The sequence below is a fragment of the Cebidichthys violaceus genome, unplaced genomic scaffold, assembly GCF_023349555.1.
Source record: "Cebidichthys violaceus isolate CVI_PGR_0920_01 unplaced genomic scaffold, fCebVio1.0.p SCAF_11, whole genome shotgun sequence".
NCBI classification, from domain to species: Eukaryota; Metazoa; Chordata; class Actinopteri; order Perciformes; family Stichaeidae; genus Cebidichthys; species Cebidichthys violaceus.
In genome coordinates this window covers 3,922,042-3,946,316 of record NW_027176274.1, presented here as the reverse complement: position 1 = coordinate 3,946,316, position 24,275 = coordinate 3,922,042, and the positions used below count along the sequence as shown (strand labels likewise).

Below are 24,275 nucleotides of genomic sequence, written 5' to 3'. Positions count from 1 at the left end.
TGCTGAGGCGATGACAGTTATATAACCTTGCTCCTTTTGGGAAAACCTGAAAAGAACAGATCCTTAATTGAACATCTAAACTGTCATGCAAATGAATGCATTCAACCCATCTGAGCAGGGCAGTTTGCATTGTATTTGTATTGTGTGTGTGTGTAGATGTGACAGATAAACCTCCGTGGGGCTCCGGAGGCCGTTTTGCCAGTGTTTTAATACTGTCGCAAAAGCAAAAACCACAATGGAGACGTTGGTGAAAAAGGAAAAAGGAACCCCGGTTGCATTTATGATGGACTCATAGAAAACACCCTTCCTATGCAACATCAAGCTGCATTTCTCAACCGGCCTTGTGGCTCGCTTTGGATCCGCGCCACATGCGGATTTATATTTCTCCACCAACTGCTCGAGGGCAGTGTCACCCATTTCACTTTTTTATTGGTTCATGCCCCGTTGTCTAATTCTGCAGGGACTCCATGTCAGGACAAGCAGCAGCAGGATTCAGGGTAATCAGTGTGAAAACGTTCTGGAGTAAGAAAAAAAAGAAAAAGAAAGAAAGTGCCCACCAACGTTGCAGAATGAGGGCTGAGGAGGAAGCTCGCTTGCATTCCAGGAAGGGAAAAAAACTGGAAATAAATCACTTGTATATTGGTATCCTGCTGTTTTGTCAGAAAGACGCATGGATTTTTAAACTGACGATGGAGTCTCCAAAACAGATATGCTCCCATTCATCTCCACAAAGGTTGGAACTCCTTCTCTAATTGGCGACTCAGGTGTCATTCCTTAGCGCACAGAACCTTTGTAAAGACTTTTGTCAGTGTACCGCGGCAGGTTATATGACACATTAGAAGTCACAAATTCTCTCCAAGGATGTAACTCATGCATCCATCCAACTTGTTAATACAATTCTAATAAATGCGTCACGGAAAGAGGAAGAAATCACCGCTTCGGATGACATTAATGTCATTTCAGTCGAGCACCCAGGCTGTTTCTGCGCTCCGTCTGCACGTCTTATTGAATTCACTGGGGGATTGTGACCTTGATGGAGGCCAACAGCACACGCAGCAGCGCTGCAGAAGAAGGAAGTTTAAAGAGGGTTGCCTTCCAAAGATAAGGAGCGAGCTTTGTCTTTAAAAGTGGGTCTATTGTTCAAAATCCTTCTTCAAACACAAACGTTCAAGCAAGCAAGCCGGATGCTTTCGCAAATATTTCTCTCTGTGTAGAAATATAATCGTTAATGTTTGTCTGTGCCAACATCGTGGAAAAAGAAAAATATAGTTTCCACTGGCACTGACGGCTTCTACATTTCACCTCAAAATCAAGCCTCTTGGTGAGATCACGGTCTCCGCTCTACAATATTTGCATTCCTGATCAAAGTAATAAGTCATAAATCACGTATCGGTTTTTTTTTTCCGGTGTCGTGTTTTTCGTCCGACGCATCTCATCTTGACAGAAAAAACAAAACCCAAACAAAGGGCCGCAGAGAATGAAAGGTGAATCTCTCACCTTGGCTGAGGACCACCGCCCCCCCCCCCCCCATCGACCTTTTCTTCGCTCAACAGACTTCACAAAGCCAACCGTGGAGAGATGGAAAAACAAAAAAAGCGCCTCTACGGAGCCTTGACCGAGAGACAGATAAAGACGTTATGCATTCCAGTGTGAATAACGAACGTGACACTATGCAGAAAAAATGCAGGGACATTCAGATCATCTTAAATCATTTCAAAACAACAAAATCCACACTTCAGCCTACTCCTACTAACATCACAGAGGTCATAGCTCTCCACAAAAGATATGGCAATATATGCCACACGGCAGATTTAACACTTACAGTATAGATTCTAGTGTGGGGTTGCAATATGAGATGGGACAAACACTTCTCCACAGGAGCACTGAAAACACCGCAGCAGCAGCAACAACAACAAAAAAACACCCTCTTTTTAGTTACACTCCTGTGAAAACATCTGTCTACAACACAATGGCGACGGACAAGTTCTTCCGTGTGTGTCTGAAATACGCAAAACCACTTTTCAGCGCTCAGACAAGAGATTAAAGGCAGTTACCCAAAAAACCCTTTGTGCATTTACGGGCATCACACAAAGTCAGCTTCAACAATAAAGGATGGATGTGGCTTTTTTCTTCTTTTTTTTTATATGTGGTGATTGAAAAAAAAAAAAAAAAACTTGGTGAAAGTGATATATGAATAGAGGTATCATTATGAAAAATGATCCCGTGCCGACTTGCAGAGGGGGCCCGGGATGAGTTGGAACCGGAGGGCTCGGTTGTTGACTGAACAGCGCTGCTCATTCTTCTCTTTATCTCTCTGGCATTCTTCTGGCTCATTTCAATAGCCATTCTTCACCGAGGACGAGCCCCCCCCCCCCCCCCCCCCCCCTTCGCTGCCGTTCACACTTCTTGTGATTTGTATTCTAAGTAGCCTCGCAGATCTTTTGTATTCCAGGGGGCCGATAGCAATCTGAATCTTCACGCTGACGGTGGAGGCTGCTGATACCCTGCAGAAGCCAGAAAGAAGAGGAGAAAAAAAGGTCTTATTTATTAAGAGGGAATGAAATCTCTTTTGTTGGAATCCCATACAATGATAAGCCTCCGTGTACACAGGGACTCCGCAGACGATGAAAGCAAAAGCAGGGCACTGATTATACCTGAGAAGCCACATGTTGCACTGGACATTTGAGGTCCTTTTGCCCCTTTTTAAAAAAAAAATGTATGAACGTTGCAATCAATTAAACCATAATGCAAAGAAAAAGACGACAAAACGTGTTGTGTCGTCCATCCATAGGTCAGTATTTTGATGATAGACGTCTCGAAACCATTCACTTGGTTTAAACTCACGCGCTCGTCTGGCCTTGCGAACGCTTCCTTGTTTGGCGGTATTGTGTTATTTGCAAATAAGTTGAGTTTTAAACATGTGAGACGTTTCGCTTTCAAGCGTACGTTTCGTGTGAGGAATACCATGCAACCACCTCTGGGAATTTGAGCAACATTTGTGTTTATTAAAAAAAAAACAACTTATGAACGCTTCAGAAGACGTGTTTCTGGTGAGTCAGTGGAATCCCCCCCCCCCTTCTTGTAGTGAAAGTGATAGGGAACGTTTGAAACCAAGTGCTGTCATTCGGCACACAGATGGCATCGAGGAGTTTTCTGCTCGCCGGCAGATAACAGAGAAACTGTCTGCGTCTGAATGACGTTGATAAGAGCATCGTACCAATACAGTGGCCTTTCTCGGAGCTGCAGACTCCCCCCTGTTCCTCTCCTCGGGACTCCCACTGCAGGAGGACCTGAAGACGACACACACGGGATTAGTCTACAACCAGCCGTAGCGCCGATCATTAGATTATGCATTCACCAGTGTTTCGTTGTTGTATTAAAGTCATAATCACTGAGCTCCTAAATGGTTGGGGTTTTGTTTTTTTATCTGCATTTCTTCTACTAAGTGCTCACATCCGTGCGGCGTTTCAACACTGCAGTTTCAACAGATTGCTTGTAAATCAAACTGTGCGAGGGTTTCCTTTTTCTGCAGATGCTAACTGCCCTTCTTCTCAAAAAGAAAAAAAACACGTTGTTTCCTTCACACCGGGGGGGGAATTTTCCTCACACCAGTTAAGAAAGAACAGCAAATCTTTTTATTAAGCGGGTGTCAAAAATGGTATTACCGTTTGATAATCTGTATTAGAGATCATATTTTAGGCGTACGTAATATTAGTCAGTAATTTCCAGCGATACTCAGTACAGTCACAACACAGACGTCTGTGGTTTTCACCCCATCTTCTAATAGTAGAAGGATTTTTATATGATTCAGCCATGACTAATCTTTTTATAAACTTCCTAATTTGTATAAGCCCTACTATTGTCTAAATTGTCGTCACAGCTCACTGCTGATGTTTTTGAAACTCCACTGTGAATTGTGGTGAGGTTTTGGGGGATTTTAGGCGATGAGGTTTTGAATTGTGCTGCAGCCTATACCTTCAACACAGTGGTTTACAGGAGCTACATCTTAAAATCATGCCGTATAGCTAACCGCTGATGCGTCTTTACAGCGCTGATACGCACGACATGATACATCTGATAAATAGAAGAAAAAAACCATAATCTGCTCATGCAACACTGTAGATGAATATGAATGCAGTTTAGAGAAGAAAAAATGCAGTTTTTTTTGTTCTGTGGAAATGTGATGTTCTGATGTTTTCAAAATGTTATGTTGCCACGCAGCTCTAAAAATGCCTCTTTAACACGAGGAGGAGACATCAATGGAATCAATGATGCAGATTGACTCATTGAATCTATCGCCACTCTCCTATATCAAAGACAGAGAAGGAGCATTTGCATGCCACACGGAGGAGATTCGGTTTCAGACGAGCTCGTCTGAGAGGAGGTTGGGCGGTTTCGTGTCGTCGTACCTTAACTGAAATCAGAGAGGGTTGGGTAAAGCAATGAGAAAATGGATGTTCTACGCTCTGAGGCTCGATAGCCGTTTGATAGAAATCCCACATTACAGGGTGTGTGGTTCTCTTTCAAATCCACTGGGGGTCATTTAGCACTTGGCAGCGCAGACATAACAGCACTTGAGAAGAGACAGGGTGTGTATAAAGGTGAGGACGGATTCAAACCTCCGCTGATGAAAACTGTCATCGGACACAGTTATAAAGTGATTTGTAGAGAGAAATACGAGGCTGTGAGAAGTCCCTGAACGACCGCTCTAAATGTCAGTCCTTGCCTCATGCAGAATAAGGAGGGAGGTGCGATTTATGAGGCTGCTGCTGAGCTGATGATATATCACCAGAAAAAGCATGTGTAATCCCAAAATTGCTCTAATTTCCCAAGCTCTCCGGGACAGACACCTGAAACACAGTATCAATTACCAGCGACCTTATTGAACTTAACAGCATTCCTTATCTGCTGTGGTGACATTGCAACATTCTATTTTGTGGGTTTTCAGTGCAGTTTATGTATTATGTTATCACATTAATATGAATTATATTTCTCGTTATACTTCTAATGTTGTGTGATAGTGTATCTGTGACTCCCCTCCCTATAATACTCCCATAATGATGTTGTTGTAAATGTCATAATGTGTATTCTTCCGTAAAATGTATCATAGTTCTTGTTTAGATGATTAATCTAAGTCTTGTGTCATTAAATAAGAATGACACACTCTCAAACATGCTGTGTCCAGAGGCTCAATGTGATGAAAAAAGGTGACGAAATAACAGGCACGTGTTTTTTTGGGGGATTTTTTTACAACAAGTTTCACAAACTGACGCCCTCTCAACAGACAGTCGTCCACTTTTATAGTCGACCCGTTTTTGGAGCCGAGAGCATCGCGCTGCTCCTCCCCCTGGAGGAGGGGGAGGGGCCAGGCGCACGGGCGGTAGACCTATATATACAGGCCTATATGAGCGGTTTGCTCACGGACAAGCAACTCATCACCCTGCTGCACGCGCAAACTAGCCCTGCAGTTACGTTATCAACGAGTGGTAAACATGGACGTGAGTTCCTTCATTGTTTTTTTTTCCTAACATGCGGCAGTTTGGACTGTTCTTGAAGCTGTTAATTGTAATTACTGTAGATCTATTTTATTTAAATCATTTTCCACCCGTGTTTACAGTAATTCACTTTATTTGTTTTATCATTAACTGCTTTTACAGTTGAAAAAAGTTGAATTTCAACTTTTAGCCAACTCTACAATCAGCAGAATGCATTTTTTTTTTTTGTTTTTTTGTTAAAAAGAGCAATTGTGTGAATTAATGTAAAAAACAATTCAACTTTTTTTCTAACTTTTCATGTCTTTTTTCTTTCAGATTCACCAGATTGATGAGATGGACCAGATGGACATGTCATATGAGTTCTCTTTCAACAGTTCTGACAACTTCTCAGAGGAGTCTGGGGACTTTGACATGGACTTCCAGGAGCCATGTGGCCGAGCTCTCAGCAAGAACTTCAACAAGATCTTCCTACCAACGGTTTACGGAATTATATTCATTCTGGGAATCATTGGCAATGGATTAGTCGTTGTTGTCATGGGCTATCAGAAAAAGGTCAAAACAATGACGGACAAGTACCGGCTCCATCTCTCCGTGGCGGACCTCCTGTTCGTCCTCACGCTGCCCTTCTGGGCCGTGGATGCGGTCAAAACCTGGTACTTCGGGGAATTCCTCTGTGTGTCTGTGCACATGATCTACACGGTGAACCTGTACAGCAGCGTTTTGATTCTTGCCTTCATCAGTCTGGACAGATACTTGGCAGTTGTGCGGGCCACCAACAGCCAAGCCACAAGGAAGCTGCTTGCGAACAAAGTGATCTATGTGGGTGTGTGGCTGCCAGCGGCGGTGCTGACTGTACCTGACCTGGTGTTTGCCAGGATCCAAAACAAAGGCTCCTCAAACTTCCTCTTTTCAGACGAAAGCATGGAGACGGCAGACTCCAGGATCTACTGCCAGCGCATCTACCCGCAAGAAACCAGTGTCATATGGACAGTTGTGTTCCGCTTCCAGCACATCCTAGTGGGCTTCATACTGCCCGGTCTGGTCATCCTCATCTGCTACTGCATCATCATCTCCAAGCTGTCGCGAGGCACCAAGAGCCAGGTTCTGAAGAGGAAGGCGCTGAAGACCACCATCATCCTCATCCTTTGTTTTTTCTCCTGCTGGCTGCCCTACTGTGTCGGCATCTTTTTGGACAACCTGATGATGCTGAACGTGATCTCTTTCTCTTGTGCGCTGCAACAAGCGGTGGAGAAGTGGATTTCTATCACAGAGGCGCTGGCCTATTTCCACTGCTGCCTAAACCCCATCCTGTACGCTTTCCTGGGAGTTATGTTCAAGAAATCCGCCAGGAGTGCACTGACAGCCAGCAGATCAAGTCAGAAAGTAACTCTCATGACAAAAAAGCGAGGGCCAATTTCATCCGTGTCAACTGAGTCCGAGTCCTCAAGTGTTTTGTCAAGTTAACAAACTGCCATGATACTCTCAGGGGTGAAGAAAAAAAGAAACTAAGCTTCGATTTCAAAGAACTTACTACATTTTGTACAGATGTAAAAAAAAGAAAAGAAAAGAAGAGTTTTTATACTTTTTGGGTTTGTTTGCCTTGTTTACTGCAATTGTGTTCTTATTGCAATTTTGTGCAAATATGATGTTCCTCATAGCAGATTGTGTCCGCAGGCAGTGCCTCGGTTCCATTCACTCAGCTTTATTATCAGGATCCATTTTCCCTGTTTTCATTTTTACAATCTGTTCTGCTGTATCAAAGCTCAGACATGCAATGCCCTACTCTGTTTTCTCTGTTTTCACGGATTGGTAGCTGCTCTTAGAAACCTGTACATAGTTTGTAGAATGTGTGTGTGTGTGTGTGTGTTCGCACTTAAGCTGTGTGATTATCTGAAAGCTAATATTTATTGCCGTCATTCACACTGGACGTTTTGTAAAAAGAACGGAACTGCATGCATGCTGCTTTTTTTTTTATTACCATTTTTAATCTGTTTTTTTATGTGAATAAATAAAAATTTTGTAGTGCTTTTCATAATGTGTGGTGTGCATTTTGACCTAAAACCAACTTCTCCTTCCCTCAAGGGGTGGGGGATGAGGTGTGTGTGTGTGTGTGTGTGTGTGTGTGTGTGTGTGTGTGTTGGAGGGAGGGGATGTGGGGGGAGGAGTGTGTGTGTGTGTGTGTGTGTGTGTGGGGGGGGGGGGGGTCAACCCAAATGTCTCCACCTGATCTGGCTAGAAAGCAGAAGGAGGAAGGACTGAGCAGACAGGCCCTGTAATTTCAAGAACATCTGTGCACTTTTACATCTTAAGCCATGACACAAAAGATAAAGTCTTTGGTTATAATTAGCAACCATATGGCTCCTAAACAAAGAAAATAGCACGCTAAGTTCTCCTTTTATTTCCACTTTTATTTCTTTTCAGTTTGCAAGATATACTGCCTCTATTATGACCGGCCTGTAAACAAGTATTACCCTCATTCACTTCACAGAGTGGGTCAGTGGGTCAATTTAGCAATCTCCCTGCTCCCAAAAACAAAACACAATAGTATTCAGGAGACAGGTTATATATTCTGAAGATGCAAATAGGCAGGCGTAGGCTTTGTTTAGCACTCATGCAATATATCATTGGCAGTAAATCTGCAGGAATTACATATGAAAAGATAAGACCGTTTCAAACACAGACGCCGTCATCCATCTTTATGTGGGCTCTTCTATCTTCACTGCTGGAGATTTAATCTGGGTGGACTGGTGACAGGGTGACGGTCAAGTTGGAGACCAAAGGAAGCTGGCAACAATAGATATCTAGGAGAACGGAGCCGTTAAATAGCCACAGAGCAATGTAATGCTGGCATCCATTCAAAAACTCCAGCGGAGGCACATTTCCATTGCTTTACATGTAAAAAAAAAGGGTGTGAAGTGCCACCATCAGGCCACGAGGTTAATGGTCATCTGGGGGCTCTGGTCTCTCACAGTGCAACAGGATAAAACAAAAGATGCTTTTTATTCAGTTGGAAATGATCTCAGATGTTTCAGAATTAGCATGAGAGCTGCGCTGCGTCCGTCTGCAGGGACCGATCTGTGATTAACACTTCAAGTGTTCAGATGAATGCCCGTCATCAGGAGGGGTCGTTAGAGGCTTCATGATCATGTACTGCATATGCAGAGTTACGCAGTAATAAGTGGGGATAATATGGACCTAAATTACGTGTCAGATATCCCGAATACTAATGGTTGAAATCTGCAGATATTAAGAATTTCTACAAATGAATAACTGTTGCAAACTCCAATAAAACAAAAGGGTTTGGAAAATACATAGATTAAACTCTTCTTAGCAATTCCCCTCGAGATATAAAAGCTTTATTTCATCTTTTCTTCACCATGATTTGAAACACTGATATAATTTGCTCAAAGCAGCGGCTCTGTAAAGACCACAGGGAGGACATGGTTCACAAACACACACCAATGTGAAGTCATTTCCTTTGAGTTCACCTCCATTTTAAAAATAATTAGTTTTTATGATTTTTACTGATTATTTTGCTTCTGTGGATGTATTGAATACCACTTTCTAAATACTTAACCATTAGCACCATAACAAAAGATAATACTTTCATCCAAAGTGTCCAAAGTACCCACTTGAGTGCACAGACAGTACTCAGGGCCCCTTTGGGAATAAACCCTCGGTTACAAGAAGGTGTCCTTACATTCATAATTAAAGCTTTTGCTCTGTGTGATGAGAACATATTCCAGTCTAACCAGTTTTTAACATGATAATATTCTCATGATACTGCAGCCATCAACATCAACTTCCTGTGCAAAATTTGTTGCAAAATTCCAACCCTTCTGCCATCTAATATATTGGTTAAAACAAACTAATGTGTGAAGAAGTGAAGAGTTTCTTGTTTGTTTTGTGGGTTAAAGGGCAAAGCTATTGAAATGGGAAGGAACTGCTTTCTGCTGGTGATTCATTGCCAGTGTGCATCCAAGTTTCTAACTGTAACTTGAGCCCATTGTCCAGAGTGTGTAGGGCCTCGTTTAAGGTTTGTTGTTGAGATGTATTAAAGTTACGAGTGGCAGCATAAATACCGGTAAGGGCAGAGATTGTTTCAAAGGCCCATTGCTAAGGAAAATAAATACCGCAGGTTCCTTTTGGGCAATGACCTGCTCCACTAATGGTTACATTGTTTTGGTTGGAAAGTGAGCTGGAAGGCTGTTTCCTGCATCAGGAGCTCCTGTGGCCAACAGCCTGAGAAAAGCTTTGATGACCCCCTACTGTATTCAAACCACCATGCCTTGCTTTGCTCGGCCATTCCCGCAAAGGTCACTGGATACCTGGGTGCACTCAGTGCACTCGACCAAAGGCATGGAAGTTCTCTCATGGAGAGTGTCACCTTTAGTGTTCAAGTGAGCAGATATAAACTATGTATGACAAGACATGGTGGTGTTTGAGTGCATGTTGCTGCGGGTGTGAATGTTGATTTAGTTACTTCAGATATTTAGAAATACTTTAGACCACAGACACATTTTCTCAAGGTGGTCGTTTAGCTATTCCTATTATTTTTGGAATGTAGGCCTGTAGACACAAACAATTAAATGAATCATACACTGTCAATAACTTAATGTTTTTAATATGTGCATACCATATATTACCGTATATACAATATATAGAAATATTTACCTATACATAATTATCCAGTCCATGCATATCCATCCAGTAGATAGATTTGTATTTTTTCTTTTACAATTTACAGAACACTTGATCTGTAAATAAACATTTTATTTTAGTTGTTTTTTTTTAAATTTTATATATATTTACACCTATTTTTTTCTGACACCTGTGTACATACTCGTCCTGTCAATGCTTTATCTTTATTTGTGTAGCTTTGCTGTCCTTGTTTTTAGCTGTTATTTATATTTGCATGTAAGTACAAGAGAGAGAGAGAGAGAGAATTTTTTTTAATGAAGGCTATGTCCATTTTGCCATGTCATTCAGATATTTCACTTATTAGACTCGCCTACTTATTTCTAATTGTCATAATATGATCCCATGTTCCACGCAGCATGTATAACTGTGATCTAATCGACCCTTGATACGGTTAAATCCCTTTTCCATCAGGTGCTTCCATTATTTTGTCTACCCCATGAGCAGGCATGAACAACTAAGTGAGTCGGAACTACACTTTAAAGACACTCGTTTCTAGCCGGAACCCGAAGCATCCGGCATTTGGTGTTCCGTCAAAACAAGTCCTTCTTTCCGGTGCACGTCCACGCTCCGAACAGCTGATGTGGTGCTTCTCTCTGCCAAACAGCCGTGAAAACATTGTGTCCTCGTTCTCCACGAATATATCTCGACATGACTAAAGAGGAAGCTCAGGGGTAAGAGCAGCGGGGCACCTGCGTGCGTGTCGTAACTAACAGAGGCGCTCTCACGAGCGGGTGCTAGCAGCACTACGGGTAGCAACTAGCTAGCGTTACCTGAACGTGCAGCAGATTGCATCATCTGACAGTTTCAAGTCGAGCCGTGGTGAAGTTTTAAGCACGTGGACAAAAGGTTTAAATAGCGGCAATATAAAGCTTAACAGAAGATTAGCCTAGCTTAAGTATCCGCGGTAGGGATTTGTTCTCTTTAAACACCGAATTACATGAAAGAGTCGCAAAGTTCATGTTTATGGTGGCCTTGCTCAATACGCGATTTGATAGATTTAGGTGACAAGATGTTACAAAGTCCCTCAGGTGTCCTGTGATTTCATCTAATAGCTTAATATTAAAAACAATGTCTGCCTTTTATACCCAGTCCACTTTGTTCTTTGCTGCAGACTTAAAGCTTGAAGGGGAATGAAGTAATTATGTCAAATACTGCAAAGATCCACACTTGATAACTGGCTCCTTTTATCATTCGGATAACATCTCGAGTCAAAGATGTCAGTCTGTAGTTTGCACATCCCGACCTGTCCCGTTCAGTGTCTCCTCTGGTCACGGGCCAAGTCGAGTCCTAGACAGGAAGGAATGTCTGAGCTGTCAAATGAGGAAGTCCACCTGAAGCTACTTGACCAGAAACAGATAAATACTGTGTGATGAAGTGAAGACACGCGACACGTTTGTCTGGCGCTCTGCTTTTTAAAGCAAAGATCTTTCATTTGTAAGTTGGTGTTCGTTGGATGAAGGAGCCTCATGCAGGGAACTGTTCCATTTCCTGTTTTCATGAATACAGCTGTTGGTCAGTGTCAACATCTGTTGTTCAGTGAAGGCAGTTTACTGGTTGTCGGTATTCTCTGTTTCTGTTTAACTGTGAAACATATAGTCACGTTTCTGTCCGTTCTACAGTTTGACGAATGGACCCAAAGTGTCTTTATGTTTGGATTTGACACTTTGCAGTTGTTGATAGCTGCTTCACACTCACCCCTCCTGCCTGAGGGGGAGAAAGATCGTTGATCCAGTTTAACTAATCTAACTGGTTGGATGAACTGATAAACACCATCGATCTGTATCTAAAAAGGAATAAGTATAATAAGTATATGTGTTGGCCGTGCTGTGAACTGTGACTACGGGTAGATTAGAGGAATACCTCAGCCTCCATGACGCTCATTTGATTATCTACTACTCCCACTTTCATGAAGGAAGCTTTGTTTGTCCCGAATGCCTTCACGGCCGAACGAAGAATAAAAAAAAAAAATATGCAAAAACAAAGTTTTCCTCTCAAATTCAAGGGGTGAGCGGTTGATCAACAGGTGATTGTTTTCGGGGGATGAATAATTCCTTTAATCTTCAGTCCAGATTCATAACGCGGCCACAACTCAAGGTAGCGTTAAGGCTACTCGTGTGTATGTTTTGTTGTTTGCTAATTAAAAAATCGTACATTTTTAAAACAGTTGTACGACAAATTAATCTTCAGGAGTGACAGTGAAACATGGGATCTCAGTGCAGTGTAGCTGTTTTCGTATAACATAAAAAGCTCTCGTGGGAAATCAGAAAGGATTTTGTCGACGGGTCGTTGGAACCGTGTTAGTTTTACGTTTGTCTGTGAGGGAAGTCTAGAACCCGCTCTACTGTCCTCCCCTTGGAACACGAGGACGTGGTCTTTTGCCTTTTGTGACTCTCTTGTCTTGTTTGGGCTTTATTGCTATGTATAGTCGGCCTTTGGTCTTTGTTGTTTTCCTGTGACTAAATAGGAGCAGCTCCCGCTTTGCTCCCAGGCTTCCTCAAGCGCTGCACACCTGCTGATTCGGGGAAACTTGCACTCACTCGTTGACCTGCACTCTCAGCACACACAAGTGTGATTTTTGGGGGGAAAAAAGTGCAAAGTTCAGAACATTTGCGATATCGCGTCTGTGTCCGCCTGGTTTATTGCAGCGGTTTCTTTGACGGCCTTTTTATTCTTTGACCTGAAATATTGACTTATCTCTTCCTCAGTAGGCCTCAGGTACCGCCCCAATGAAGCAACGTAGGCCGGCGTAAATCATTGCACTTCTCTCTTATTTTCAGTTTGAAAGGCAGGTTTTTCAATGAACTAAATAGGATAGTAAATATTATTCAAAAAGAAACATTTAAACATTAGATTCACGTTGATGTTCTGTTAATAACAGCGTACTGTTGTAGTCAGCCTACTGTCCTGTTGCTGCTACTAAACGACCTTTACTTTGAAGGAACACTGGCGTTGTGTTGTGCCGTGTTGTGCGGCATTCAGCAAATAAAGACAGCTTTACCCTCAGATAAAACTAAATGTCCTCATAACTGGATGAATCCGTGTTCTACATAAACTCTGTAATAGATTAGAAAGTGCTGCAGAGACGGCTTTCTTCCCGTGTTTATCGAGCTAATCTTACTTTCTGATGTCTCTGCTTTTTAGCCGCTCTTCATCTCTCCATTCACACAGGCTACAGCTGTTTAGTTTGAAGCAACAATGGGATTAAAGGCACTGCTCAGACTTGAGAAGCCATGGGGGGGGGGGGGGCGGCTCACAATGCATTTTCCCAGGCGGTCAACAACTTCCTCATGGGACGCAGGAGAAATAGAAGGTGGAAGTGGACATTATAAATGTCGATGCTGTGTACCTCTTCCTGTTTCCAGGGCGACGGAGGAGGAGCAGGCTCAGTCAAAGAAGGGCCTGAAGAAACAGCAGAAGGAAGCGGAGAAAGCTGCAAAGAAGGCTGAGAAACAGGCCAAGCTGGTCAGTGTTTGTTGTTTTCCTTTCTCCCTGGTTTGTTGTTTCACATCCGCCCCCCCCTTTCAGCTGGCAAGGCTGTGACGGTGCGGATCTGCAGGGCATTGTGGGTCCAGGAGGGTCGGGTAGCCGCAGAGGTGGGGGGGGCAAGAGTATCCATTGTTTTAAGTATTCCTGTCATTTTGGATTTGTTTATGTCTAGCCAAACAAAGTGCTATTTTCTTCTACACCGAGTTCACGACACACGAGCGCCTCTTCACACGCGTGTGCATGTTGAGAGAGAGGCCGTTAAGCGTGTTGAAATCCCACACGCTGTCAAACACTCGCTGCACAAGCGACAGGCCGCTTATCTGCTAGAGTTGAGTAAAATAAATCAGGATTGCGCAGAATTCTTTTGGTCCTTTTCATGCAGTAAAAATGCAAATTTGCAAACTGAGTATCGTGTTTCTGTATATCCGACAAAGCGTGTGGATCAGTAGCCAGTGTCACAACTTTGGAGACGTAACGATTTTGGTTTGTTCTGACCCGATACCGATGCCTGTTCCCAAACTCGAGGTGATGAAGTTCCACCGTTGTTTAAAGTTAGTCGGAGCTTCCTCACCGGCTTCGGCTCTTTTTGCGACGATGTTTCCACCGCTGACGTCTTTGCCCCCGAGATGGATTTGCTGATTCACTTCCTCATTTCACACGTGGCTGTTGTTGCACAACTCGTTTTTTTTTTTAATTTTATTTTTTTACTCAACCTACAAACCTTGTCCCAGAAAGACTCATTTGAGAGATTACCAATAAATACATCCTCAGGTATTTGAGTTAAACTTTAGTTTAATCATATCATATGATATACTTCAGTACACAATAAACAAATATTACCGGGACCGTTACAGACGGACATTTAATATCCAGGAACTCCCGTTCCACCACTGCTGACTGTCCCTTTAACAATGTGGCCACATTAAGCACATTGACTGTCGACGGTCCAGTCAGTCGCATCAATGTTACTTTGATGATGTGTTTCCAGACAAGAGCAGAGAATGTTCTCCTAGAACCACATTGACTGAACCTTTTGGTGACGTCAGCGAACCGCCGTCAAAACATCTGGTTCCACAGTACCGGCCTTGCTGGATGTGACGAGTCACAGTCGTAGATTAAAGCATCAGAATTAGCTCGGTGTTTATTGTGGATGAGTGAAGTTTGCCATCGCTATCATTTTCCTCAGGCAGTCCCTCGAATCTGCAAAAAAAAACCCTGCAGGATATAAATGATTAGTCTGTATTCATTGTTTAAAGAATGTGTCGTCTAGCTTTGACACTGGCTTATCCGAGACTAATTAGACTCCCTCTGCCTCGGTGTGTCACGATCCAACAGCACGGTATCCTGTCCAGCTGTATTCGCCCTGTCAGCATGTTCCGTGGGAGTAGCAGGTGTTGTCACGGCTCTATATCTTGGCTATCGGTGTGGCACACCAAGCGTTGCCTCGGGGAGGACCTGGAAGTCGTTCATCGGGTGCGCCGTTACCTCGGTTATTTGCCGTTATGCACTTTTTTTTTTTCTTTTTTTGCTGACACATGTCACTTTAGCGCGAGAGTCGGTCGCTTCACGTCTGCAGCCGGTTCTATACCCAGTCGATCACGAGCTGCAATATCATCCATCATGTGACGGGATTATCATATCAAGGATGGCCGATTCCAATTCACTCCGCCGCCACCGGCCATTTCCATACACCAATATCAATTTGCATAGGAAATGGAATTGTAAGTTTGCCAAGACACGACCTCATCGCACTCTGGGAGTCATTTGCCTGGAAGTCAATGCGGAGATAAAGAATCTGTCCACTTACGCTCTTTCTATTACAAAGCAATATCTCCTCCTGCCATTACTCATTGTCTATGATGTGTTGGGGCAACGTGCGGAGAGGAGCAGCGCATTCCAGGGTTCTGAGGCTCGGCTCCGGGACCGAGCGATGATTTATTAATTTTATTCAAAGTCCCTGATAGCGCAAGATGAAAACACAATTCACACGACTGCTGTAGCAAAACGTTTAAAGTTGCTCCATTTGAAGTCTTTTTTTTCTTTCTTTTTTTTAAACGTTTGAATTGAATAGATTGCCCTCTTGTTGTTATTTCCTGGCTATTTGCAATGGCCTTTTTAAATCCCGGTCTCCTCTTTGTGTTTCAGGCTGCCGAACAGCAAAGCACCGAGGAAGATGTAAGTATCCCCCCACGGCTCATCCTCTAACATCAGCTCCCTGCCTGACTCTACCTCGGCCGTCACACCTTCTTTATATGCAAATGCCTGAGCACTGAACTCAGTGTCTCTGTTCTCCGTTTTGGCAATTTTCTCACAAAGATTGTGATAAGAGTCATTATTTGTTCTGTCTTGTTATCTCAGATGTGGGAGACAGACTGTCGCTCGTGAAAATCAAAAGTGGTGGAGTTTTTTTTTTTTTTGGGGTTTTGAGAATAATCGAGTTGACGCAATGTTTTATTTAGCTTGTTTTGATGAACTGAGATGTCACGCTTCCCGTTCTTTCAGGACTTCGCCAAGGACAGATACGGCGTGCCGGCGATGGTCCAGTCCCAACAGAAACTGGGTTAGTGAGAACGCTCCTTCCTTCACTCCACGGCGAACCGAACGTCCTCTCAGCGCTGAAAACCCAATATTTGATCCACGATTGACGCTTTAAGAAGGGTCGAACGCTTTGCTCCTCCTCCGCCTCCATTCATCACATTTTGACGGAGGACTGTCTCTAGATAGTTCCTCGTGCGTTTCATTATGTGACGGCTGTCCCTGCTGCCGCTCTCTTTTCCAAACACGTGCGCTACGCTGAGCACCGTATCGGCGCAGCGCACGAGAAATACATTCAGGCTTTATCGCAAATGAATTCACAGAATGGGATTATCCCGAGTAAACGGAAAGAATTCCTCTCGCTCGACCAGACGTCTGTTTTAATATTATTTATTAGTGTTGAGTGTTTTTTTTCTTTTTTTTTTCTTTCTTATCTGTGCGCTGCATTATTCTCAATTTCCTGTCAGTCATCTGGCACTTCAGAAGTGGAAGTCTCTTTAAAAACACACATCACTACAAGCTGCTGTGTCTTTTTATTTAAATGCGTTTTGCGTTTTTTGATAGTAGTTCATTCAAAAATGTGCTTGTCGATGTGTTTTATGCTCTTTTTTTTTTAATTGGGTTAGTGTCTTAAACTGGTGCAATTGTCATTAAAGTCACACATGCACCAGCCCCGTGTTGGCAAACGCAGGTTGAACATGGACGCCTTTAGTGCAAAGGGTTAAACGGCGTATGTCATGTTAACATCCACTCTTGCGGCGAGGCATCCTGAAATAAAGAACGTGCCTCAACTCTCAAATTCTCTGTTTTGGTGATACAAGACGACGTCCTGACCCAGAACTCCTCAGATTACCTTAATCTGGCTGTCGAGAAGTTACAGATGACACGATTACAGCTGATAGACATCATGGAAAATGCTCCTGGTCTCTTCTCTCAACGCGATCGCAGCGGCGATAATTTGCGGTAACTAATAGTGTGCGATCGCTCCCGGATGAAAGAGGCAGCGAGGGGCGGACCTGTCGACGTCGTCCATCTGTCTGGATGCTCTTTCAGCTCCAGTGGCAGCAAACAAACTAGGGCCTCCTTCACCTGCATGCCGAGCCTAGCCACTGGGACGGTGTGTGTGTGTGTGTGTGTGTGTGTGTGTGTGTGTGTGTGTGTGTGTGTGTGTGTGTGTGTGTGTGTGTGTGTGTGTGTGTGTGTGTGTGTGTGTGTGTGTGTGTGTGTGTGTGTGTGTGTGGGGGGGGGGGGGGGTAGGGCTTTCATGTGGGTTGACGGAGAGTTCTCAGCCAAACGGGCGGCTCTGTTTTCTCTGGCGTAGCCTCGGTGTCTGCTTCTCCCGCTCCCTGATAATAAGGAGAAAGCATGCCTCTGAGTGACACAGGTGAAACTGGAGTCAGTTTGTCATGCAGCCCACAGAGAATGGGCGAGTTAGACAGCTTTTCGGCAGCCCTCCTAGTGTGTCTTATTTATTAGGCACGGTCTGTAATTTGAGCATTTTATTGTGCGTAGGTCTGCACATGCACATGCATGCTTATTTGCCTTTGGGAGTGTGCGGGGGGGGGGGGGGGGGGGGGGGTGCGCAGGGATTAGAAGGGGTGTTAGATTCTTTACACAGAGGTGGTGAAATCAAGGCAGAAATGTCCTTTGAAGTAACAAGTTCTTTGTGTGTGTGCGTGTGTGTGTGTGTGTGTGTGTGTGTGTGTGTGTGTGAGCCAGACAGGGTGTTGGTGCGCGTCCAAGACCTTTCTCCTGAGAAAGCTGACCAGCTGATCTGGCTGCGTGCCCGAGTCCACACCAGCAGAGCCAAAGGTGAGATCACGCCCCCCCCCCCCCCCCATCTTTGTTCACCTTTTTTAGAGACACAAAAACAGGCCATCTTAGCTGACCCCTGTGCTAATCCTCGCTGCGCTTTAGTGAATTGTTTAAAAAACTTCTGCCCTTGGGCCAGCTCTCTACGTCACTCCTTTTTTTTTTTTTTTTCTTTTCAAGACCAAGCCGGTTGCCTCTGACTTGCTTTGTATGTATATTTTCATGACCAAGATGACCGATGACTCTCTCTGCAGGCTGATCAACGCGGAAGCTCAGAAACGAGAAGCTTTTACTGTGAAAATCCAAACTGTAGCCCAGTGTGAAATATCAATTTGAAGAGACTTTCCACCGTTTTTTCTACTTTATATTCCTTTTGTGCGACTGTGCACAGACTTGCAGAGCAGTCTTTTTCTTTTTTTTTTTTCCATTCCTTCCACGTCGGGCAGAGTTTGACAACCTGAGGGTGTTTTTGATATCATTGTCTTGACTAGCATGTCACTGCCAACTGCAAACTCGGAATAACCTCTACTCGCCGGGTTCCTGCTACCGGCAGCCGTGGGAGCCGCTCCATTTGAATACAATGAACCGACTCGGCCCTGCCGGGTTATTGCATCCCCGTGTCAGCCTTTTCTGCTGCTGCGCTGAACCTGCAATTACAAATAAACCAGGGTCTCAATGATTATCTTTTTTGGCCATTTCCGTTCACAATAACTTCCCAGAGTCAAGAGTCACTTCCCCTCCACTCGCGTCTTCATTCTCTCTCCGCTCGCTGTAAGGATGTCCGTGGGAGCGGAATAACATCCTGATTTGGTCTGGGATGAGGCGCATCTGTCGCTGGGATTTTGGCATTGCTATTATCTCCCCCCCCCCCCCCCCCCCCCCTCCTCCTTTCTCACAGGCAACAAACATCAAAGTACCTGGGTGGTCTGACTGTCTACTGGCCGAGGTTTTTGTTGGCTAACTTGTTTACACTCCTCTTAGGTGTGTGTGTGTGTGTGTGTGTGTGTGTGTGTGTGTGTGTGTGTGTGTGTGTTTGTTAGGAAGGTAGCAATCAACCTTCCTCTCCACACAGTGCTCTTCAAAGAGAGGACTCTGTTCCCATATGTTTGACACTCTACCTGTCGAAAGGAAGGTCCTTGCAGCTGGGGGGGGGGAGTCACATGTAGACCTTCTGACTGAACGACGGCACACTGTTGCTTCAGACAGAGTGCCCAAGCTTTTATTGTGACAAGCCGGTTAAGCTTGCGTAAAAGAGATGTTGACAGCCACGGCGCTATCTTTTGTTGTTGTTGTTGTTTTCAGGGAAGCAATGCTTCTTGGTCCTGCGCCAGCAGCAGTTCAACGTGCAGGCACTGGTCGCCGTGGGAGATCGCGCCAGCAAGCAGATGGTCAAGTTTGCCGCAAAGTGAGTAACCGAGACTGCTTTTCCTGTCGGGAGAGGGCAAAAACAATGGTGGGAAAATCCTGGTTCCTAATCGTCCGCCGATCCATTTTCACACATTCTGAGTAAAAAGAGGGGGGGGGGGGGGGAATCCATCATTTTTCACTCGACAACAAAAGCTGTGCTGTTAACAAGGCGGCATACAGCGGCGTTTTAATGGAGCAGTTCCTGTCGAGATGGCAGATACATTGGCTCGGATCAGCGGAGGAAGAAATGCTTCAGAGCCGAGCATCATTATTCATGTGAGCAGCCAAAGAGCAGCCCATTACTGGTGGTCAATGAGTGAACGCAGCTATCGGCGGATATGCACTTTATTAAAGAGGCGGAAAGGGGGGGGGGGGGGGCAGGGTAATGCAGCTTCAGGCCGACATTGTATGTTCACTAGGGGAGTCCTTTATGAAAGGGTGAAAGGGGGTTTTAAAACATCACACATCGGTGACATCGTTCATGTAATGTACATGAAACATGCAGCACTTTTGTGCACAATTCATCTTGTTTTTTTTTCCCCAACCGCTTTCCATTCCATTGTTTGATGGATTGAACATATTTGTAAATGGGGAAGAACATAATTGTCATGTATTACTTAAACGGCTCCAGATATTGCTTAATTAAGCAAAGGGCATCGCCCACAACTGTAATCCACCACACCGACATGGCAGTTAAGACGTTGGATAATAAAGAACTGAAGCAATGCAGAGATTGCAGCTGTATTTAAAACACGCCCCTTATCGTAGCGTTACAGCCTCGCCTGCGGTCCCCCAGTAAACCTCACAAAAAAAAGGAATCGGTTTGACTCAAGCTGTTAACGGCACATCACTGGGATGCGTGAGCTGCCTTGTTGTTGACCAGAGGACCGGTGTGTCTCTCCACAGCTTACATGAAGCCGGATTTATTTTAATGAGTAACTGATTAATGATGGAGTTTATGTACACACCCCGACTGAGCTATATCCAAACAAATCACAGCTACGAAATGTTAGATGAAAATGTGCGTAAATTACCGTTTTTACACACACACACACACACACACACACACACACACACACACACACACACACACACACACACACACACACACACACACACACACACACACACACACACACCATGTCTCGCAGGAAAGGTTTTACAGGAAACTAAACTCAAACACAGGAACGCGTCACTGCTGCTCACACCCGAGTCTTGCCCTGCCAGCCTGAACGCACTGACCCCACTTTGTTATCTCGTGACCGTTGCCGCTCACTCAGCCGACCCAGTGAAAGTTTCCGCCATGCTTTGCATGGTCTGCTGCATGTCGCGGGATATTGTGTTTCGTAACTCTCCAGTGATTAGTTTTTTTTTTTCATTCGTAGCAGTTTCTCAATCCGATTCTGTAATGTTGCGGTTTGCACGATTGCCAAGACAACCTGGTCTTACAACAAAAACGAAAGAAATTGCAAAGTCACGCGACAATGTAACAATTTACCAAGAGACCAGTATCAAAAACGACATGCGCACTTTATGTTTAAGTCTTTCACAGCTGGCACTATCGGGTCCTGTGGCTTTCTGGCCCACGTCTAGTTTCACACACTTCGGCGCGATGACTGACGAGCTCGGTAAAACCCTGGATTACAAGTAAATCCTCTCATAATCATGCCGAGGGCCGTTATGGCATCGCGGCGGTACTTTCCTTTCACATATTGTGTGTCCAAGTCCTTTTCCTCTCACTCACACTGTGTAATTAAGCGATCGTCAGGCTTTGCTAACTCCAGTCAAGTACCTCTCGAGTGCCCAGCGTAAAGCAGAGGGGAACTGTGGCTGATCGTTGTGTACGTTGAGGTTTGATTCAGTCACAGCATGCCCCCCCCCCCCCCCCCGCCGTATGAGCCCCTCACTAGTCAATGAGAGCAGCAGCACTCCAGCAAATGTTCTCTAAGCAGTTTCAAGGGTCAGTTCACCTGTATTTTATCCACTTCAACACAGTGGAGGTGGATGAAATTAGATTGCTCTTCATTCAGAAGTTTATTGCAGCGTCTCTTACTCTGAATGTAGCCGGTGTCCGGCGTCAGTTTTGCATCGTGTCGGTCTGCAACGGGCCCGTCTCTCTGCAGCCCTGGTGTCTGCTGAGTCTTTAATCTCTGTCCGTCTTTTTCGTCTGCCTCAGCGATAAAGCGGTCAAAAGTCTGGCAGGAGAATGAGAGAGAGAGAGAGAGAGAATGAGAGAGAATGAGAGAGAGAGAGAACTGAAAACAGGATTTTGGGGGGGGGGGGGGACCATCCACCATGTGTAGCGTCTTCCACCTGTGTGGAGTGTGAAAAAGTCGGCCTGGTGAGCTCTGCTTGCCCATTATGTTATTTAGTGATGCATTAGCAGCTGAAGGAAGAACGCCACATGTGTCCATGGTTGAAGTGTTGTGTTCCCGGGACACTGATTCCGTCTGAAAGCGGTCTCTCTCTTTCTCCCCATGACTCGTATTTCTCGTCTCCGTGTGATGCTGTCAGCTCTGTCTTGAGTTAATCAGTGGGTTTCCGTCAGTCGCCCAGCCTCTGGGCCGCGCAGCAGTGGTTATTTAATGTGTGGGGATTTATTTATCTAACTGATTTCCTACCAGAGGGGGAAGGACTACGGCGGCAGCTGTTAGTGGGGCTGATGGGACGGCGGTACCCCAGTGTTCAGTCCCTCATTACTGCTTTTTAATGAGGAGGAGTGACGGATTACAGCAGGTTTCCCATCTGGCCTTGCGCTGCACGACAGTCGGTGTTGTTCCTCTTATCTGGGACGATTTTCAGAGAGAAAGCTGTGTGGGAAGAAGATGCTGCATTGTTTTTGAAAACAATGTAACAATGTAAATGGGTTCTCTTCACACGCTGCAGTTTACTTTATGAACTGTACAGTTGGGGAATTCCTCCCCCTCGGGGGTCAATGCGTCGTTGTCGTGCTCGGTACTTTCCAGGAGCCGTAAAGTGATGTAGGCTGCCGCATGTTTCCTCAAAGGTCAACAATCCCCCAAAGCTTCTCTTTATTTACTTCTCCCTTTTGACTGATATCAAAATGAATAAGGCCATTGAGCTCTGTGATAATGCTTTACTTACTTACTTACTTACTTTAATTACTTTAATGTATCCTCGCTGCCTCGATATGAGCCGGTTCTGGTTTGGTAGCTCACGCCCCATGTGATGGACGGTTGGGGCAAGTAGGGCCCGATACCCCTCAAAGTGACGCAGAGAATTTCATTAAAGCAAAAAATTATTTTTATATAGTATATATAGTATTTTTTTTTTTTTAACTATTCCGTAACAGACGAACACATCTGTCTAATACAGATGTGTTGAAACAGTGAATCATTTTGAGCCCAACGTCGGTAGACATGTGTTTGTGTTGAGCAGAGGAAGCAGGATAGTAGTTTTATTTTGAAAGCCACAAGATTGCGGTCTCTCAACGTTCCTCTTTCTCTCCCCCCCCCCCCCCCCAATGTCACTGTAGCAGCTGTATTTTTATCAATTTGTGGCTTCTCGTTGTAACCCCAGCTCAAAATCGCACGACCATATGACACACGACCTCTTCGCACCATGGGGGAAAAAAAACCCTGAAGCTGCTCGTCTGCATGCATGCATGCATGCATCAGTCCCAGTGTAATGAAAATCTTGTTCTCAGGCTGTTAGCCTCCCACACAGATGAGGTTTTGTTTTCCAAGTGCTATCTGTTGTTTACCCTCCACCCTCTCGACTGTCTCCACCAGCATCACCAAGGAGAGCATCGTAGACGTGGAGGCGTTTGTGAGGAAGGTGGAGCAGAAGATCGAGAGCTGTTCCCAGCAGGACGTGGAGCTGCACATCGAGAGGGTGGGGGCACACCGACGCCGTCGCAAACACAGTTCATAATGCGCATTGGACTCTTCACTCGACACAGCTCATGATCTCTGAAGCATCACGCGTGTGTTTTGTGTTTTAAGTAATACACCAGTTGCACTGAAGGTAGTGCAGACATGACATTTGAGGGATATCAGGCACACACTCTAATATAATGCAAGTCAATGCAACACCACAAAGTCTCTGACACCGTCTTTAAAAAACCAAAACATAAATGAGTGCAGTGTTGGGCTGCACATGATTGTCACCAGCGTGGTGTAGTCAGTCACACCTAGATGAGGTTTTCACAGGTTCGGCTGTCGGTGCTTTGTGGACTCCGGGTACTTTCCAGTGTCAGCACACCTTTATGGAAACGTTCGGCGGTTTATCACCCTTCTGAATTTTAATGGCCTTTCTTTCTATCCCCACTCAGGTTTTTGTCATCAGCCAGGCAGAGCCTCGTCTCCCGCTGCAGTTGGAGGATGCCGTCAGGCCTGACGGAGAGGGGGAAGAGGTGAGGATGGATGGATGGATGGAAGGATGAGAGGGTACGGAAAGCGTGCTTCACCCAAAATTCTCACTCTCTTAATTACATTTTCTGCACTGTCCTTACTAATGTGACACCCTAGGCGGATCTCACTCGTTCCTTTCAATGAAGCGACGCACTGCAGCTCTCGCTCGTCGTGTGACAGTGGGTAGGTGATTAATGCCTCTTAAGGATCCACTGTCTTTTGTGGTTTGGCTGGAAAAAAAAGAGAGAATCCACCCATCAACAGTGAAGGAGAGTGGAATAGAGAATCTGGTACAGTCTGAAGGAGGAACTTTTTTTCAGGTGTAAAGACTCGTCATGTAATGCCAATAAGACAGCTCGGTGTCAGCCAGACAAAATAATAATAAAAAAAAAAAAAAGATCCGTTGACTCCAGACTCTGCCTCAACTCGAGAAGACTTCAACTGTTCAGTGTGAGAAACAGGAACT

At 44.7% G+C, this 24,275-nt stretch overlaps 2 protein-coding genes across 2 annotated transcripts in view; both read left to right on the top strand.

The window, feature by feature from the left end:
* Positions 1–5,400: 5,400 nt before the first annotated feature.
* Positions 5,401–7,530, top strand: cxcr4b (chemokine (C-X-C motif), receptor 4b). Its single transcript, XM_068737921.1, has 2 exons — positions 5,401–5,498; positions 5,811–7,530. Exons 1-2 carry the CDS (start codon positions 5,493–5,495, stop codon positions 6,957–6,959), a joined length of 1,155 nt encoding a protein of 384 aa, XP_068594022.1. The 5' UTR covers positions 5,401–5,492; the 3' UTR covers positions 6,960–7,530.
* Positions 7,531–10,722: 3,192 nt separating this feature from the next.
* The window catches only part of dars1 (aspartyl-tRNA synthetase 1), a 25,866-nt gene continuing 12,313 nt past the window's right edge, over positions 10,723–24,275 (top strand). The window contains exons 1-8 of the mRNA XM_068737897.1: positions 10,723–10,867; positions 13,559–13,658; positions 15,828–15,857; positions 16,185–16,242; positions 17,937–18,029; positions 19,332–19,434; positions 23,189–23,291; positions 23,731–23,811. Of these exons, the coding sequence (XP_068593998.1) occupies positions 10,845–10,867; positions 13,559–13,658; positions 15,828–15,857; positions 16,185–16,242; positions 17,937–18,029; positions 19,332–19,434; positions 23,189–23,291; positions 23,731–23,811 (591 nt within the window). The 5' untranslated portion in view covers positions 10,723–10,844. The remainder of the gene's footprint in view (positions 10,868–13,558; positions 13,659–15,827; positions 15,858–16,184; positions 16,243–17,936; positions 18,030–19,331; positions 19,435–23,188; positions 23,292–23,730; positions 23,812–24,275) is intronic.